Here is an 18,997-nt window from a genome sequence, read left to right as displayed (position 1 = left end):
GTGGACATCCAACAGGCGAGCCTCACTAGCTATACTATTAAGGGCGTCACTATCATAAGTCAGCTTGCCTCTGGAACCTCCTTTATCCCGGGGCCTCGTGACAGTGTTAAAGTCCCCTCCAAAGACGACCTGCCGACTAGTAAAAAGGTAGTGCTTGATCCTCATAAAGAGACACTTCCGGCTCCACCTAGATTGGGGACCATAGATGTTAATGAGCCGGAGGTCTTGTCCCTTCATGAGGACATCTAATATCAGGCACCTCCCCATTTCTAACTCAATAACCCGTCGGCATTCTACCGCTGCGGTAAAAAGGACCGCCACTCCGCTATACGGCTCGGCTGCAAGAGACCACTAGGAGGGCCCGAGTATCCACTCCCTCTTAGCGATAAACACCTCTGCCATATTTGGCAGCCTGGTCACTTGCAAAAAGAAAATGTCAGCTTCAACTCGGCTGAGAAAATCAAAGGCCGCAAATCTAGCCATATTTGAGTTAATGCTGGTGACATTAATGGACGCCAGCGTCAACGGAGTGGGTACCGCCATCATTGGTGATTGAGTTAGATGGCTTTCTTCTTCCCACTTCCCTTATCCTCTGCCTCAGACGAGGAATCCTTCCCCCTCTTTAACGATACAGAGGTGTCCATTCCCACATTTTTCCTTCTTTATTCGTCCTAGTCTCCGGACTCTGGGCCAGTCCTTCCCCCCAAGGACCTTGCATCCCCAGGAGAAGGAGACTCGGCGCCCCCTGTAAGCTCCGCCGAAGCCGGAACCTCACCCTCAGCCTCCTCTTCAGAGGAAGAGATGTTATCAAGGGCTTGGAACCGGTTGGAAAGACCAACTAGAGGGGAGTCAGTTTTACCTTCCTTAGGTACCTTGGTCAGAGCGGGAGAAGATGTTTTATCTCCCTTCTTTCTCTTCTTTTTGATGCCAAGCTTACGCTTGTCCTCTAGCCACCGCTTATTATCCTCATCCATACTTTCATAATGGGAGGATTCTGAGGCAGAGGCGGTTTCCTCCCTGTGGATCCTCCTGACCTCCTCATCCAACTCATCATCCCTCGGGGCCTCAGCAGCAATACTGGCATCCAGGACATGGGCCGCCCCAGTAGCCCGGGGCTCGCCGCGCTCCCTCTCCTGTCTGCGCTTGTCTAGACGCCTCAGCTGGGCAGGCGTCTTTTTATTGCTTTTCATCCCTGGCCCCTCAGCTCCCCCACCCCTGCTAGTCCCCTCCCCAGCAGAATCGGCCTCACGGCTTTCTCCCACCGGGGTCTCGACTGCATTAGCGAAGGAGCGAGGACAACGGCTGAATGGGTGACCTAACTCACCACACAGGTGGCACCTAATCTCCACACAAGAGGCAGCAAGATGGCCGACACCCGCACATAACGTACATTTCTGTACAGTGCAGTTTGAACTGAAGTGTGCGGGGTCGCCGCACCTGTGACAGAGCTTCGGTTGCCCCTGGTAGAAGACCAGGATACGATCCCTACCCAAGAAGGCAGATGATGGAATTTGGGCAACCATACCACCTGAACGCTTAAAGTTTTACCATAAACGTCCAGGCCCCTGACCAGATACCAAACTCGTTGCGGTTTTTCTTTAGCATCTCCACCACTTCTCCATACCGACCAAAGCACGTCATGATGTCATACCAAGAAAGTGACTCGTTACGAGCGAGTCATCACGGTCACTTTCTTGATTTGGTTTTGGCAAGACACTGTCTGAACGGCAAAGTCTCGCCAGCCGGGCTCATTTTTTGCCAAATCATAATTTGTCCAGAAGAGCTCAAGCCCCTCCGGCCGAACAAAGCTGACATCAAACTCAGGCGTGGAATAGGGATGTATCAAGGCGTAGATGTCAATCGCCTTGAAGACCATCCTCAGCAGGAGCTCCACAACTTTAGACCTTGGAGGACATGCATCACTGCCCCTCCACCGAAGACGGACCACATTCCTACGCACACTCCCTGGCCCGGCTGTTGGGAGGGACCACACTGTATCCCCCCCTTTTTGCTCTCGGAAGGCCCCAAGGTCATGCCTCTCTATCCAGAAGGATAGATCAACCTCTCGACCCTCCACCATTAGTGATCTCTCCCCCTTCTTTAGAGCCTCCAGAAGGCGCCATTGCAACATGCCATCCCCAAAGCCCGAAGACGAGGAGGAGGATGTCCTATTTGCCCCGGAGGTGACACTGGCATAACTCTGGAGAGGTGTTGCCACGACCGGGGGGGGGCAACCGGACCAGTGACTACATCAGCCTCAACAGCATCACTATTACCCACCTCCATCTCAACCTCCACCAAACCAGCAACCCCATCACTAGACAATGAACTGGCCTCATTCACACCCACCACCACATTCATTCCTGCTGGATCAGTAACAATGGCGGATGACATTTTGACCTCAGCATCATCAGGCACAAGGGGCTCAGTCACCTCCATAGAACTGGAGGCGACCTCACCCCTGGTCTTATGTGTGCCCTCCACATCATCAGTCAGCAATTTCTGTTTGACATTAGGTATAATGCACCGCTGATCTTTAGCTGCTGTGAGGCGCCGCTGATCTCTAGCATCAGGATCCTCCGGACCAGCGACGCCAACACAAAATAGCACTTTCGTGGGTGGACTGGAACTCTCAGCCCCAGCAGCCCCTTCACAATGCCGCCGCTTCTCAACTAAGTGATCAGCGGCAACAGTATTCAGAGGCGCCGAGGCTACCGGAGCTGCCCCCGACACCGGGCTGCTCCCCCCTTACACTGAGGAGCGCACCACAGCATCGTGGCCTGACCGAACACCCGCCGCCGGGCTGCCCTCACTGTCCAGCCTCTCGGCTGATGCACCTCCTGCTGCGTCCCCCTACTACAAGCAGAGACGGAGCTCTGTGCCTCACTACCACGCTGTGTAATCTCCCCGCGCCTTTTCACCGGATCCACAGCAGAATCCAGGCTGGGCTGGGCAACAGGGCTTATGCAGCGAGCTGAATCTGCCGCCGACTCAGGGGGTACAGGGAGGGGGGCATATATGTATCTTACCGCTTCCTGCAGCTATGGCTTGGTCTTCTTAGCCTTTTTGTGGCCCCCAGGTGCCTCTTCTGGTAGATCGTCACCAAGATGGAAGTTTTGGAGGCACAATGGGGACCCCAGGAGCTTTATTTCCACCATTAGCACCCCTCCCTGGCCGCTGCTGTCATTGTCCTCCCCAGATCCGGCAGAACTGCGACCGGATGATGTCTTTGTTGCCTGTCCTGCAGGGAGCTCGCTGCACGTGGCCAGCAGGTGACTTTGCAGGCTGCCAGGTGGGGCTTTCTGCTGGTCATCATCACTCTCATCATCCTCCTGGCTCTCAGGCTGCAGCCCCATCTGCCTTTGCTCTCTGTTATCAGCCATTTCTCTGAATCTGTCTTCATTTATCAGTTTTTCCTTAAATGGACCACTCTGCTCCCTGATGACAGCTTTCCTTAGTTCCAGCTCATTAATTTCAGTTGTCAGCCTCTTTACCTCCGCCTGGAGTTTAGCCTTCCTCTGTTTGGAGGCCCTCACAGCATTGGCACTTGTGCAGTGCAGCTCCTCCCGAAGCCTCCTGATGAGCTTACTCGAATCTTCATACTCACTGACGTGGCTCATGACCGGGGAGGCATAGGTGGACACAGACTCCCGGGGTCTCTGCAGCGCCCAACCCTCCTCAGTGAGGTTGGCCTCACCTCTGTGAGCACTCATCTTTCCTCTGGAAGGAGCACCATCATGCACGCTGTCAGACTTTTCCTCCATGCTGGAAGCCTTGTGGCTTCTAGGAGTCTCCACAGTCCCGGGGGGTGTAGGAGCCACATTGCTGCGACTCCTGGTGGAGCGTCTCACCCCCGAGTCCTCCAATATTCAGGCCGGTTGCTAGTTTCTCCTGCCCCCCGCCGGCCTGGTTCAGGAAGCAGAAGCCTGGGACTTGGCTCCATCACTCATCCCAGGAAACCCACTCCCTCCCTGGGTAGGAGAGAGAGCAGATCCCCAGGTGGAGAGGTGTTGGTTCACAGACCTCAGGAGCACACAGCAGGATCTGCAGCCACCACACCCTCAATCACCACAGTGAGCAACAGCTGATCAGAGCTGCACTCACTATTCTGCTGGTGCAGTCACTGTGTAGATACATTATATTACTTATCCTGTACTGATCCTGAGTTACATCCTGTATTATACTCCAGAGCTGCACTCACTATTCTGCTGATGCAGTCACTGTGTACATACATTACTTATCCTGTACTGATCCTGAGTTACTTCCTGTATTATACTCCAGAGCTGCACTCACTATACTCATAAAGTAAAGACGATCATTAGAACAAGCTTTGTGATGCTGAACATGTAGGTAGTAATGGGAGATTCCAAGTGAAAAGTTACAGAATTGTAAACTGCGGCTCTGGAGTATAATAAATGCTGTGATGAGATAAATCATGATAAATATATAGTAAGTCACTGATGTTCTTCTGTCAATTACATAAATGTTGGTCCATATAATGTGATATGTTCTGTTTCTTGCTGTCTCTGTAGATTGTCAGCATCCTTGGATACAGCGCTGCAATGGTTTTCTACGTTTACATTTTTGCGTTTCTTTTTGGGAAGAATAAAACCCATTACGACAGCTGGTCCTTATTCTTTGCACTGGTAAGAATACAGAAGACAGGTACAGCCGAAACCCTGTTCTGTGCACTCCTATGATGTGGAAGGTCCTGTAATTCACCCTCACTCTATTTTTTATTATGACATACCTCTGCTGTGACACATGCCCCCTTTAGACCCTGGGTGAGTCGGTAACCTCTGTACCCCCTATAACTTGCCAATCATCAAAAAAATACAAGATGCAGCTGTATATGGCGTCTATGTAGATGCAGTCTCACCCCGTCATATTACTAATGTTGAACAATTCCTCATAAAGCTATTCCATTAAAATATGTAATTTCATTCTTCTTTCCTTCAGTCCTCATTCGTTCCCTTAGCTATAGAAGACGTGCTCATTAAATTCATTCCTGGCGATACACTGCTGTATACCTTCCTCTTTCCCAGCAGCAGCCTGTGCGGAATCCTGCAGAACATAGTAAGTGAGATCTGAAACATAGGAAATATCTCTGATCCCACTGGTCCAGGATTTTTTTCCACAGCAGGGTGCAGTGCCAGGTAGTTTATCATTACGACTTTGTGATCCATATGATTTTCTGGTTTCTTTTTATTCAATTATTTTGCGTGGCAATAAGATTTAAAAAACAGCGGTAATGTGATTTCAGGTTTTTTTTTGTGTTTCAGCATTTACAGTATGGGATAAATATTCTGATATTTTATTAGTTCATTAGTTATGGTATTAGTTCAGTTACGCACAGGGCAACACAATATATGTTTTGTTTTTTTTCCATTTACGTTCTGGAAAAAAGGCGTTATGAACTTTTTTTATATTATTGTTTTTCTATATTAAATCCCTGCAATCACTTGTACAGTGCACTACAATACTGTAATATTACAGTGCATTGTAAAAGTACAGGTCTACAGGTAGAATTTCTTAGAAGTAGAGACACGGAGGGTCTTCAGAAAATTCACTGTCTGTTATAACTGTGTTATTAGCACCCTGCAATTGCATTGCTAGGGGAAGAGGCTGATGGGTACCAGAAGGGACACCTCCACCCTTTAATCCCATCATCCTAAATGGTGCTGTCACAATTGACAGCAACATTTACAGTGGCTTGCGAAAGTATTCACTTCCCTTTGCATTTTTTGTCTTTTGCTACGTCACAACCTTTTGAGGATTTGCATCAGTTCATGTAAAGAACATGCCTACAACTGTGAACATTTGGTTTTCTTTTTATTATGAAGCAAACAAGAAAGAAGACAAACTAACTGAAAACTTCAGTGTGCATAACTATTCACTCCCCCTAAAGTCAGTACTTTGCAGAGCCTCCTTTTGCAGTACACCTGCAAGTCGCTTTGGATAAGTCTCTATGAGCTTTCCACATCTTGCAACTGGGATTTTTGGTCATTCCTCAAGACAAAACTACTCCAGCTCCTTGAAATTTGATAGTTTCCTCTGGTGAACAGCAATCTTTAAGTCTGACCACAGATTCTCAATTAGATTAAGGTCTGGGCTTTGACTAGTCCTCTCCAAAACATTTACACTTTTCTCCTTAAACGACTCGAGTGTTGCTTTAGCAGTATTCTTTGGGTCATTGTCTTATTGGAAGGTGAACCTCTGTCCCAGTCTCAAATCACAGACAGACATTAACAGGTTTTGTTCAAGAATATCCCTGTATTTAGCACCAGTCATTTTCCCCTTGACTCAGACCATTTTCCCTGTCCCTGAAGCTAAAAAGCATCCCCACAGCATGATGCTGCCACCACCATGTTTCACTGTGGGGATGGTGTTCTTGGGGTGATGATGGGCTGTGTTGGTGTGGCGTCAGACATAGTGTTTACCTTGGTGGCCAAAAAGTTAAATCTTGGTCTCATCTGACCACAGCACCTTCCTCCATACATTTGGGGAGTCTCCCACATGTCATTTGGCAAACTCAAAACAAGCCTTACAATTTTTGTGTGTAAGTAAAGGCTTTTTTCTGCCCATTCTTCCATAAAGGCCACCTCTATGGAGTGTACAGCTTATTGTGGTCGTATGAACAGATATTCCAGTCTCTGCTTGGGAACTCTGCAGCTCCTTCAGGGTTACCTTTGGTCTCTGTGCTGCCTCTCCGATTAATGCCCTCCTTGCCCGGGCTGAGAGTTTTGGTGGGTGTCCCTCTCTTGGCAGGATTGTTGTGGTACCATGTTCTTTCCATTTGATGATAATGGTGCTCCGGGAGATCATCAGAGATTGGGATATTTTTTTATAACCCAACCCTGACTTGTACGTCTCAACAACTTTGTCCCTGACTTGTTTGGAGATCTCCTTGGTCTTCATGGTGATGTTTGGTTAGTGGGCCTCTTGCTTAGTGGTGTTGCAGCCTCTGTGGCCTTTCAGAAAAGGTAAAGACCATGTGACACTTAGATTGCACATAGGTGGACTGCCTTTCACTAAGCATGTGACTTATGAAGGGAATTGCTCACACCAGAAATTTTTAAGGGGTTTCATCGCAAAAGGGGTGAATAAATATGCACATGCCAATTTTTAGCTATTTGATCACATAAATTAAATTTATGCCTATATTTTTCTCACTTCACCAATTTAGACTATTTAGTCCTGATGCATCAAACACCAATCGGATTACAAAAATATTTAAAGACAGGTTATAATGTAACAAAATACAGTTATATGAAAAAGTTTGGGCACCCCTATTAATCTTAAGCTTAATGTTTTATAAAAATTGGTGTTTTTGCAACAGCTATTTCAGTTTGATATATGTAATAACTGTTGGACACAGTAATGTTTCTGCCTTGAAATGAGGTTTATTGTACTAACAGAAAATGTGCAATCTGCATTCAAACAAAATTTGACAGGTGCATAAGTATGGGCACCTCACCAGAAAAGTGACATTAATATTTAGTAGATCCTCCTTTTGCAAAAATAACAGCCTCTAGTCGCTTCCTGTAGCTTTTAATGAGTTCCTGGATCCTGGATGAAGGTATTTTTGACCATTCCTCTTTACAAAACAATTCCAGTTCAGTTAAGTTTGATGGTCGCCGAGCATGGACAGCCCTCTTCAAATGATCCCACAGATGTTCAATGATATTCAGGTCTGGGGACTGGGATGGCCATTCCAGAACATTGTAATTGTTCCTCTGCATGAATGCCTGAGTAGATTTGGAGCGGTGTTTTAGATCATTGTCTTGCTGAAAGATCCATCCCCTGCGTAACTTCAACTTTATCACTGATTCTTGAACATTATTGTCAAGAATCTGCTGATACTGAGTGGAATCCATGCGTCCCTCAACTTTAACAAGATTCCCGGTGCCGGCATTGGCCACACAGCCCCAAAGCATGATGGAACCTCCACCAAATTTTACTGTGGGTAGCAAGTGTTTTTCTTGGAATGCTGTGTTTTTTTGCCGCCATGCATAACGCCTTTTTATATGACCAAACAACTCAATCTTGGTTTCATCAGTCCACAGGACCTTCTTCCAAAAAGAAATTGGCTTCTCCAAATGTGCTTTTGCATACCTCAGCCAACTCTGTTTGTGACGTGCTTGCAGAAACGGCTTCTTTCGCATCACTCTCCCATACAGCTTCTCCTTGTGCAAAGTGCGTTGTATAGTTGACCGATGCACAGTGACACCATCTGCAGCAAGTTGATGCTGCAGCTCTCTGGAGGTGGTCTGAGGATTGTCCTTAACTGATCTCACCATTCTTCTTCTCTGCCTTTCTGATGTTTTTCTTGGCCTGCCACTTCTGGCCTTAACAAGAACTGTCCCTATGTTCTTCCATTTCCTTACTATGTTCCTCACAGTGGAAACTGACAGGTTAAATCTCTGAGACAGCTTTTTGTATCCTTCCCCTGAACAACTATGTTGAATAATCTTTGTTTTCAGATCATTTGACAGTTGTTTTGAGGAGCCCATGATGCCACTCTTCAGAGGAGATTCAAACAGGAGAACAACTTGCAAGTGGCCACTTTAAGTAGCTTTTCTCATGATTGCATACACCTGGCTATGAAGTTCAAAGCTCAATGAGGTTACAAAACCAAAAAAAGTGCTTAAGTAAGTCAGTAAAAAGTAGGTAGGAGTATTTAAAACAAGAAAATGATAAGGGTGCCCATACTTATGCACCTGTCAAATTTTGTTTGAATGCAGATTGCACATTTTCTGTTAGTACAATAAACCTCATTTCAAGGCAGAAACATTACTGTGTCCAACAGTTATTACATATATCAAACTGGAATAGCTGTTGCAAAAACACCAATTTTTATAAAACATTAAGCTTAAGATTAATATGGGTGCCCAAACTTTTTCATATAACTGTAGGTAAAAAGTGGGGTGAATACTTTCGCAAGCCACTGTAAGGGATTATACTGGTGGCAGCAGTTAGTCTGAAGTGCCTGCTGTATAACACAGCCAGCACTCATGCTCCTGTGCCCTCTTCATACATTCAGTGCATACATTTACAGTGGTGGCCAAAAGTATAGGCACCCCTGCAATTCTGTCAGATAATACTCAGTTTCTTCCTGAAAATGATTGCAATCACAAATTCTTTGGTATTATTATCTTCATTCAATTTGCTTGCAAGGAAAAAACACAAAAGAGAATGAAGCAAAAATCAAACCATTGATCATTTCACACAAAACTCCAAAAATGGGCCAGACAAAAGTATTGGCACCCTCAGCCTAATACTTGGTTGCACAACCTTTAGCCAAAATAACTGCGAACAACCGCTTCCGGTAACCATCAATGAGTTTCTTACAATGCTCTGCTGGAATTGTAGACCATTCTTCTTTGGCAAACTGCTCCAGGTCCCTGATATTTGAAGGGTGCCTTCTCCAAACTGCCATTTTGGGATCTCTCCACAGGTGTTCTATGGGATTCAGGTCTGGACTCATTGCTGGCCACCTTAGAAGTCTCCAGTGCTTTCTCTCAAACCATTTTATAGTGCTTTTGGAAGTGTGTTTTAGGTCATTGTCCTGCTGGAAGATCCATGACCTCTGAGGGAGACCCAGCTTTCTCACACTGGGCCCTACATTATGCTGCAAAATTTGTTGGTAGTCTTCAGACTTCATAATGCCATGTACACGGTCAAGCAGTCCAGTGCCAGAGGCAGCAAAGCAACCCCAAAACATCAGGGAACCTCTGCCATGTTTGACTGTAGGGACCGTGTTCTTTTCTTTGAATGCCTCTTTTTTTTTTCCTGTACACTCTATGCTGATGCTTTTTGCCAAAAAGCTCTACTTTTGTCTCATCTGACCAGAGAACATTCTTCCAAAACGTTTTAGGCTTTCTCAGGTAAGTTTTGGCAAACTCCAATCTGGCTTTTTTATGTCTCGGGGTAAGAAGTGGGGTCTTCCTGGGTATCCTACCATACACTCCCTTTTCATTCAGACGCCGACGGATAGTACGGGTTGACACTGTTGTACCCTCGAACTGCAGGGCAGCTTGAACTTGTTTGGATGTTAGTCGAGGTTCTTTATCCACCATCCGCACAATCTTGTGTTGAAATCTCTCGTCAATTTTTCTTTTCCGTCCACATCTAGGGAGGTTAGCCACAGTGCCATGGGCTTTAAACTTCTTGATGACACTGCGCACGGAAGACACAGGAACATTTAGGTCTTTGGAGATGGACTTGTAGCCTTGAGATTGCTCATGCTTCCTCACAATTTGGTTTCTCAAGTCCTCAGACAGTTCTTTGGTCTTCTTTCTTTTCTCCATGCTCAATGTGGTACACACAAAGACACAGGACAGAGGTTGAGTCAACTTTAATCCATGTTAACTGGCTGCAAGTGTGATTTAGTTATTGCCAACACCTGTTAGGTGCCACAGGTAAGTTACAGGTGCTGTTAATTACACGAATTAGAGAAGCATCACATGATTTTTCAAACAGTGCCAATACTTTTGTCCACCCCCTTTTTTAGGTTTGGTGTGGAATTGTACCCAATTTGGCTTTAGGACAATTCTTTTTGTGTTTTTTCATTGAAGACAAATTAAATGAAGATAATAATACCAAAGAATTTGTGATTGCAATCATTTTCAGGATGAAACTGAGTATTATCTGACAGAATTGCAGGGGTGCCAATACTTTTGGCCACCACTGTATGGAGTGGATGTAAAGGTACTTTCACATGATGACTTTATTCTGACAAGATTTTCCTAGGCTAAGCAGCCTCAGGAATTTTTTTCCTGGATTTATTGTCATTTTTTGCATCAATGTTTTTTTCCTGTTGTTTGAACTATAAAGAGGGGCTGCTTCCAAACCAAGCCGGCTGAAGCATGTCTTTTCTTTTATCCGCTTCACGGTTTCCGAACCCTGAAGAGGTTAAAAGAAGTAACAAAAGACTGATCATGTGCACATTAACCTCATTTTTACATTGTTGTGTGCTATGTTCCTTTTTTCTACGCTTTTTCAGGCGGGTTCCAGACGGAACCTGCCTGAAAAAGCTGTTGTGTGCACATACGCTAAATCTGAACTGAATCTTTGCACTTGCCTGGGTTCGCTGGGTGCTGATTGTTGGCCCAGGCATCTAATATATGCTAGAAAGTCCTTTTCAGCACGCACGCAACGGTAAAAGATGTAACCCTTTGCTTCCCACGCACATGTAGGGAGGGTTAATGTTAGTTATACTGTGAAATTATATTTTTTTTCTCGCTCCAGTTGTTTTACGATTTGGATCCTGATTCCGATTTTGCAGTTGAAGACTCCATTGCCATAATGGTGAGTATTCTTCTTACTACCCACATTATACACAAGGGATGTCCAGGTAAAATACCAATACCCGACGGGTGCAGCCTCGCACTTCAAGGGAGAACAAGGAGGGCAATGGTAAAGCCAGATGTTTCCTTTCTTGAAGACTGCTGTGAATCCATAAAGTTTTTTCCGAATGCGGAACCGCCAGGAGCACCAACCGGACACGGAGTTTGCATGTTCTCACCATGTTCTTGTGCTTTCTGCATCATTCCATTGACATCTCCATCTTTGTCTCTCACTCCTAGCCCTTAATTCATATCGTCTTATTCTTCGGGATTCTTTGGGGCCTGGAATGGCTCTTCGGGAAGAAAACCATCAGGAGAGATCCAGTTTTCAGGTTTTGTGCTATCCTTATTTTCCAGATGATTCAGATATCATTACCCATGAGTGATGTCAGGATAGAACAGATGTAGCAGAGTCACTGTAAGAACATCATAGGGTTAATAGATCATTCTTCATTTTATGGCAGAAAACAGGCGAAGTCACCAAATTTTGGTGCAAAAGTTTAGCGAGTTTTGCAATCATGTGATTGCTGGGTGTTGGGAAGGAACAGGAGCTGCTGTATCCGAACAGAACCAGATCAGTTCTACAGTCTCCGTCAGGAGGCTTAATTTACCCTGTAACTGGGGCTATTACGCCAGCCCTAGTTACATGGGAAATCAAATAAAAATGTATTTAAATGTTATAATGCCCCCCTAAAGGTCTTTTATGACCTTATCGGGGGTACAATGTGTAAAATAAATAAATGGAAAAAAATGGACCGGTCTTGAACTGGTTAACTAGCATGAAAGAAACTGTTCATGTGACACAATCAGCTCTGCTACATCTGTTGTTTCAGACACATATATGATCAGAGGATGCAGCCGGTTGGAGAGGTTGATAAAAAAAAAAACAGTACACCAGTCTATTATCCCATCGTTGTGCAAAATGATTTCTTCCTTTCATTCTAGAACCTACAGGCAGAAAACCAAAGTGAAGAAAAACCCTGAGGCGCTGGAAGATCCTGAGGACGACTTCATGTTGACTTCCAAATGTGTGGAAGAGGTAATCATTCACAGACTGCAGACCTGGTGCACTCTGGCCTCCAGTGGTCGACTCACAGTGATCAGCAGATCCGCGAGATTGCACCTCTTTAGAGGCCGTGTTTTATGTGTGAGAGCCAAACCCTGACATAAGTATGTAGCACAGCTCTGGGAGGAGGCTGGGTTTCACTGAGGAAAAATACAGGGAAAATAATGCAAATTGTTTCTTCAGAGAGGAAGAGGACTAGAACTCTAGTGCCACCTACAGGAAGTAGCAATCCTAAAAGTCAATAGTGACCCTTTAACAAGCCTTATCACATGACTTAGGATATAAGCCAGAACCAGAAACTCAATTTGCAGACACTGTGTTTTGGGGTACTGCCCCTCATCAGTGCAAAGTGTGAGTTCTGGTTTGGCTGGGTGAGAGGCGTCAGACCAGTATCCAAGGGGTAACATTTCTCCTTGCGGAGAGTGACATGTTAAGCATGTCAAGGTGAGGAGACTTTTAAAGCCATAATGCTCCTTTGGGAAATATGCAAATTGTCTCTTCAGAGAGGAAGAGGACTAGAACTCTAGTGCCACCTACAGGAAGTAGCAATCCTAAAAGTCAATAGTGACCCTTTAATGAGCCTCATCATATGACTTAGGATATACACACTTTGCACTGACAAGGAGCAGTACCCAGAAACACAGTGTCTGCAAATTGAGTTTCTGGTATTGGCTTTTATCCTAAGTCATGTGATAAGGCTCGTTAAAGAGTCACTATAGACTTTTAGGATTGCTACTTCCTGTAGATGGCACTAGAGTTCTAGTCCTCTTCCTCTCTGAAGAGATAATTTGCATATTTCCCAGAGGAGCATTGCGGCTTTTAAAGTCTCCTTATCTTGACATGCTTAACATGTCACTCTCCGCAAGGAGAAGTGTTACCCCTTGGATAGGGGAAATAATGCAAATAAGTCCTTTTCCAGTAGGAACTAAACTACTATAGTGCCTCCTATTGGATGTGGCTACTCTTTAAAGGGAAAATCTGCAGTCACTCTATGTATATAGAGGTGTTATCAGTCATTGTACAGGAGGAGGAGGTGAGCTGTGCCATCACCTATTGTGAATGGTGGATCCTGTGTTGTCTGCTGTATATAGAGGTATTATCAGCCATTTTACAGCAGTAGGAGGTGAGCAGTGACATCATCTATTGTGAATGGTTGATGCTGTGTAATCTACTGTATACAGAGGTGTTCTCACTTGTTGTACAATACGGGGAGCAGTTGAACTGTGACATCACCTATTATTGTGAATGGTGTATCCTGTGTTATCTACTGTATATAGAGGTGTTATCAGTCATTGTATAGGAAGAGGTGAGCTGCGATATCACCTATTGTGAATGGTGGATCCTGTGTTATCCACTGTATATAGAGGTATCATCAGTCATTGTACAGGAGGTGGAGGAGGGAAGCTGTGACATCATCTATTGTGAATGGTGGATTCTGTATAATATAATATATATATATAAATAGAGTAGATATATGTATATCCTGTCTGTGATCATGAGATTGCTTAGAAGTCTTCTGTGGAAAACTGGAAGTGCCCTTGTGGCCGATGTGAAAATTGCTATAATTTTTTTTTACATACATGGTGACAAAAAAAATAAATAAATAATATATATTACATAAATATATATATTTATATTGAATTTAATATAGACATTTGATTGAAAGAACAGGTCATGTGTTGAGGACACATCCCTGTGGCAAATAGTATCAAGAATGGAATTACCGGCCCTAGAAATGATTTTTCACTTTTTTCTCTTTTTAGAAGCCGGTGATTATCGTTGACAACCTGCGCAAAGAATACTTGGCCAGGAGAGGCTGTTTCTGGCTTCAGAAAAAGGCCAAAGTTGCAATGAGAAATATCTCATTTCACGTCAAAAAAGGTTTGTTTCTAAGATTATTTTTACAACTTTACTGAAATTTAATATTTTACATTACCCAAAGCTACACTCCATGACGTCCCGGATGATGTGCGTTATTGTCCAACTGTCTTTGTATGTAAAGGTGAGGTGCTTGGTCTATTAGGACCCAATGGAGCAGGGAAAACCACGTCTGTGTACGTGCTGGCAGGCGAGGAAGAACCGACTGCAGGAAATGTGAGTATCCTCAAGGTCCAGAGAGGTTAATAAATGTGGAAATAAACGGGAAAACAAAAAAGACGCTGTGATAGGTGCATATTAGGGAATTGCTTGTACTGCTCCTATATCCTGTAGATGGACTGTGGGTAGTAATGAGCAAACCTGCCGAAATTTAGAATTTGTCAGTTTGCTCAAATTTATTCAATATATTCAATATAGATCTAATGTGTCACATTTTGCTTCGAGGTCTCTCCCAAGAGCCAGAGGGTAATAAATGAAGGGTGAAAAAAAAATTATTTTCACAACACCGCTCACCAAACTCGCAGCTGAAGCGCCCCGTCCTATTATCCAATCATTCTCTTCAGCTCCAGTGTCTCCTTTTTTTCAGGGGTTGGAAACGGACGTCTTCTCCGGATCTTCAGTCATCACCTACAAGTCCCTTCTGGTGATGAATGCTGATGAGCGCATGGGCTCGTTACTCGAGTTTGCCTACTGTGCTCGGGTATGCACCGAGTATCGCGAGTGATCGAGTGACATGTTCAAGTCCCCACGCTTGAATGTTTCGCGGCTGTTAGCAACAAAAGTTGTAGGATTGCCTGTGTTTGTCAGGCAATCCCCGCATGTTTTGTGGCTGTCTAACACCCGCGAAACATGCAGGTGCAAGGACTAGAATATGTCACAAGCCCCCGCGATTCTCAATGCGTACCCGAGCACACTAGGCAAACTCAAGTTACGAGCACTAGTGATGAATCTTGCCATGATGCGTCACCCAAGAGCTACTTGATGCCGGCTATGACTTAAGATCCAGAAGAGGATGTCCATCGCGACACCCAAGAAAAGAAAGCACAGGGAGGGATCGGATGACCGGGCTGAGGAGCTGGGTTGGCGGGAGTGCAGAATGGACAAAATGCCCACCAATGCTGTACACTAATCCATCGCTATCTGCAGGTAGAGCTGTGTGGGGTCGGATCTCCCGTGTCCCACAAGATGGATGAGTCCACTGGCTTCCTTGGCTACTGTCCTCAGACGAGCCCCTTGTGGCCGAACCTGACCGTACGGGAACATCTTGAGATTTATGCTGCTGTGAAGGGTCTGAGGAAGGAAGATGCAGACATCGCCATTAGACGGTAAGCAATGGCCATCATGCGTCCTATATGAAGGGTGGTGTGCACGTTACATGGGAGCATACATGTACGGTGTATTCTGTAATCGGCATTCTCAATGCTTGAACAAATATGAAATGGCCACTAGAGGTCAGCATAGCTTTGTAACAGTATAGCTAGTGGGATTCACAGGCCGTCCTCCCCCAGGCTGCATTGTCCTAATGACTGTTCTCTTAACCTTTCAGGACCGGGCATTTTTCATTTTTGGCACTTTGATTTTTTTCTCTCTCCTTCTTCCAAGAGCCGTAACTTTTTTATTTTTCCATTGATATAGCCTTATTAGGCTTGTTTTTTTGCAGGGTGAGTTGTAGTTTTGAATGACACCATTAACTTTATCATATATAGTAGCAGAAAATGGGGGGAAAAAATCCAAGTCCTGCAAAATGGTGCAAAACATGCATCCGCTATTGCTTTTTAGGGTTTGCTTTCACGGCGCTCCTTGTGCAGTAAAAAAAGACCTGGTAACTTGATTCCCCAGGTCAGTACGATTAAGGCGGGGGCGGACATAATATTGCTGCAACCTGTGCATCAGCACAGGGGCCCAAGAGGTAAGGGGACCACTACCTCCTCCAAAGCAGCAGGAATTGTGCATTATGATGAGCTATTGGTCCTCAAAAGGCCCTTATACTGTTCTTGCACAAGGGTCCTGCACTGTCTGTGTCCGCCAGTGAATTATGGCCAAAACTTGGGTAGATTTTTATTTTTATTTTACTGGTTACATTTTTTTTTTTTGAAGTTTGTAAAAAAAAAATAAAAATAATAAGGATTGTGTCGCCATTTACTGAGATGTCTTTTTTTATATTTTTCCATTCACGGAGGTGGGCGAGGGCTTATTTTTTGCAGGGTAGCTGACATGCTTATTGATACTATTTTGAGGTACATACAATGTTTTAATTGCTTTTTATTGCATTCTCATAAAGGAGGCGCAGAGATCGAAAAAAGGCAATTCTGGCATTTCTTTTATCTTTACGTGGTTTATCGTGGGTTAATTAATGTAATATTTTTATAGTACCTTATAGCTTTTTTCATTTTTAGGGTATGTGCACACGATGCAGAAATGAAGCAGAAAATTTCTGCATCATTTCTGCATCTCCCTGGCAGAAAAAACGCATGCAGATTGTGCATGCGTTTTTCCTGCAGAATACATGCGGATCCACATGCAGATTCACATGCGTTTCCGCATGCAGATTGACAAGCGCTTTCCAGGCGATGTTAGCATCACCTGGAAAGTGCTTGATAACTAGGTCACACTATATAAATCCATGCAAACAGCATGGATTCATACAGTGTGAACCGAGAGCGTGTATATACTTACCTCCGATGGCCCGCGCTGTCCTGCTCAATCTGTTCTCCCGGCTGCCGGCAACTTTGAATTGAAAGACCTGCCGACGTCAGCGTCACGTGACCCGTCACATGACTCTGACGTCACCGCAGGTCCTACAACTCACTGCAAAGTGCCGGGAACCAAGCAGGAGCGCTGCGCGGGCCGACAGAAGGTAAGAATACATTATTTTTTATTTTATTCTTCTTTTTACAGCTTTTTTAATGGTACCTGGGTGTGGATGAGACTCTCCTCTCCTCCACACCCGGGTACCATCCGCACATTAGAACGCACCAATTACGCAAGTACAGATGCTGTCTTGCGGAATTGGCGCGTTCTAATGCAAGTCAATGGCGGCGAAATCGCCGCGTTTCCGCAAAATTAATTGACATGCTGCGGATTTTTGACCGCAGCGTTAACGCTGCGGAAAAATCCGCATCATGGGCACAGCACATGCGGATTTCCATTGGGGAACATTGCTTCCCTTCTACCATGCGTTTTTCATGCGTTTCCGTGGCGTTTACGCAACTGCAAAAACGCCGCGGAGACGCATGAAATACGCATCGTGTGAACACAGCCTAAAGGTAGGAAAATGTGGTAATTTAAACATATATATATATTTATTTATATACGTATATATTTATATACACTGCTCAAAAAAAATAAAGGGAACATGTAAACACTTAATTTCACTTCTGTGAAATCTACCTGTCCAGTTATGAAGCAACATTGATTGTGAATCAATTTCTCCTGCTGTTGTGCAAATGGAACAGACAACTGGTAGAAATGATAGGCAATTAGCAAGATATCCCCTATAAAGGAGTGGTTCTGCAGGTGGTGACTACAGACCATTTGGCTGTGTGCCCACTAAGCGTTTTTCAAGCATTTTTGCCGTGGAATTTCCGCAGCGAAAACGCTTAAAAAACGCTTGGTAATACGTGCCCCATGGTCCCCAATGATAATCCGCATGTGCTGTGCACATGCTGCGGAAATTTCCGCTGGGGATTATCATTGCAGAAAAATGCACAGCATGTCCATTAATTTTGCGGACACGCAGCGTAATTGCCGCCATTGACTTGCATTGAATCGCTTAATATCCGCATCACTACATGTGCACATGTGGATATTATGCGATTCAATGTGCGGATGGTACCCGGGTCTGGAGAAGATGAGACTCTCATCCAGACCCGGGTACCATAGGTACCTGTTAAAAAAAGAATTTAAAATAAACATTATACTTACCTTCCGATGTCCCACGTTCTCTTGTACGGCTCGCGGTGGTGTGAAAGGACCTTTCATGACGTCATTTAGTCATGTGACAGGTCATGCGACCGCTGACCTGTCACATGACTAAATGACGTCATGAAAGGTCCTTTCACACCACCGCGAGCCGTACAAGAGACTGAACGCAGCGGAGAAAAGACCGGGGGACATCAGAAGGTGAGTATAATGTTTTTTTGCTTTTTTTACCATTATTCTTTTTTTTAACTATTACTTGGTCACACTATATATGCCGGTTGCATGGATTTATATAGTGTGACCAAGTTGTCAAGCACTTTTTCAAGTGATGCTAAAATCGCTTGGAAAAGCGCTTGATAACCCGCATGCAGAAATGCATGTGAAGAACACTTGACAAACGCTTCCTTCTGGCAGGAAAAACGCATGTAAAATCCGCATGCGTTTTTCCTGCCAGGGAGATGCGGAACAAATATGCAGCATTTCTGTATCGTGGGCACTTAGCCTTCCTCTGTTCTCATCCTTTTTGGCTGTTGTTTTGGTCACTTTTGCATTTTGCCATTGCTCTCACCCCTAGTGGTACAGTAGCATGAGGAGGTGTCTACAGAAGTTACTCAAGTAGTGGAGCTCATCCAGGATGGCACATCAATGCGAGCTGTGGCAAGAAGGGTAGCTTTGTCTGTCAGCACAGTGTCTAGAGCAGGGGTCTCAAACTCGGCTGGGTATATGGGCCACAAATGGAAAACATTTGAATTTGGGGGGCCGCATTTTTTGTTCAATGTGACAT

General features: G+C 44.8%; 1 protein-coding gene across 1 annotated transcript in view; it reads left to right on the top strand.

The window, feature by feature from the left end:
• The window catches only part of LOC141272152 (ABC-type organic anion transporter ABCA8B-like), a 116,585-nt gene that overhangs the window by 75,964 nt on the left and 21,624 nt on the right, over positions 1-18,997 (top strand). The window contains exons 25-32 of the mRNA XM_073682524.1: positions 4,533-4,646; positions 4,960-5,076; positions 11,251-11,310; positions 11,589-11,680; positions 12,294-12,387; positions 14,178-14,295; positions 14,417-14,508; positions 15,439-15,617. Of these exons, the coding sequence (XP_073538625.1) occupies positions 4,533-4,646; positions 4,960-5,076; positions 11,251-11,310; positions 11,589-11,680; positions 12,294-12,387; positions 14,178-14,295; positions 14,417-14,508; positions 15,439-15,617 (866 nt within the window). The remainder of the gene's footprint in view (positions 1-4,532; positions 4,647-4,959; positions 5,077-11,250; positions 11,311-11,588; positions 11,681-12,293; positions 12,388-14,177; positions 14,296-14,416; positions 14,509-15,438; positions 15,618-18,997) is intronic.

This window comes from Phyllobates terribilis, unplaced genomic scaffold, assembly GCF_046119375.1.
Source record: "Phyllobates terribilis strain yellow unplaced genomic scaffold, ASM4611937v1 Scaffold_5__5_contigs__length_657084704, whole genome shotgun sequence".
Taxonomy (NCBI): Eukaryota; Metazoa; Chordata; class Amphibia; order Anura; family Dendrobatidae; genus Phyllobates; species Phyllobates terribilis.
The sequence above is the reverse complement of the archived record's forward strand: the minus strand, read 5'-3'. Positions and strand labels throughout refer to the sequence as shown.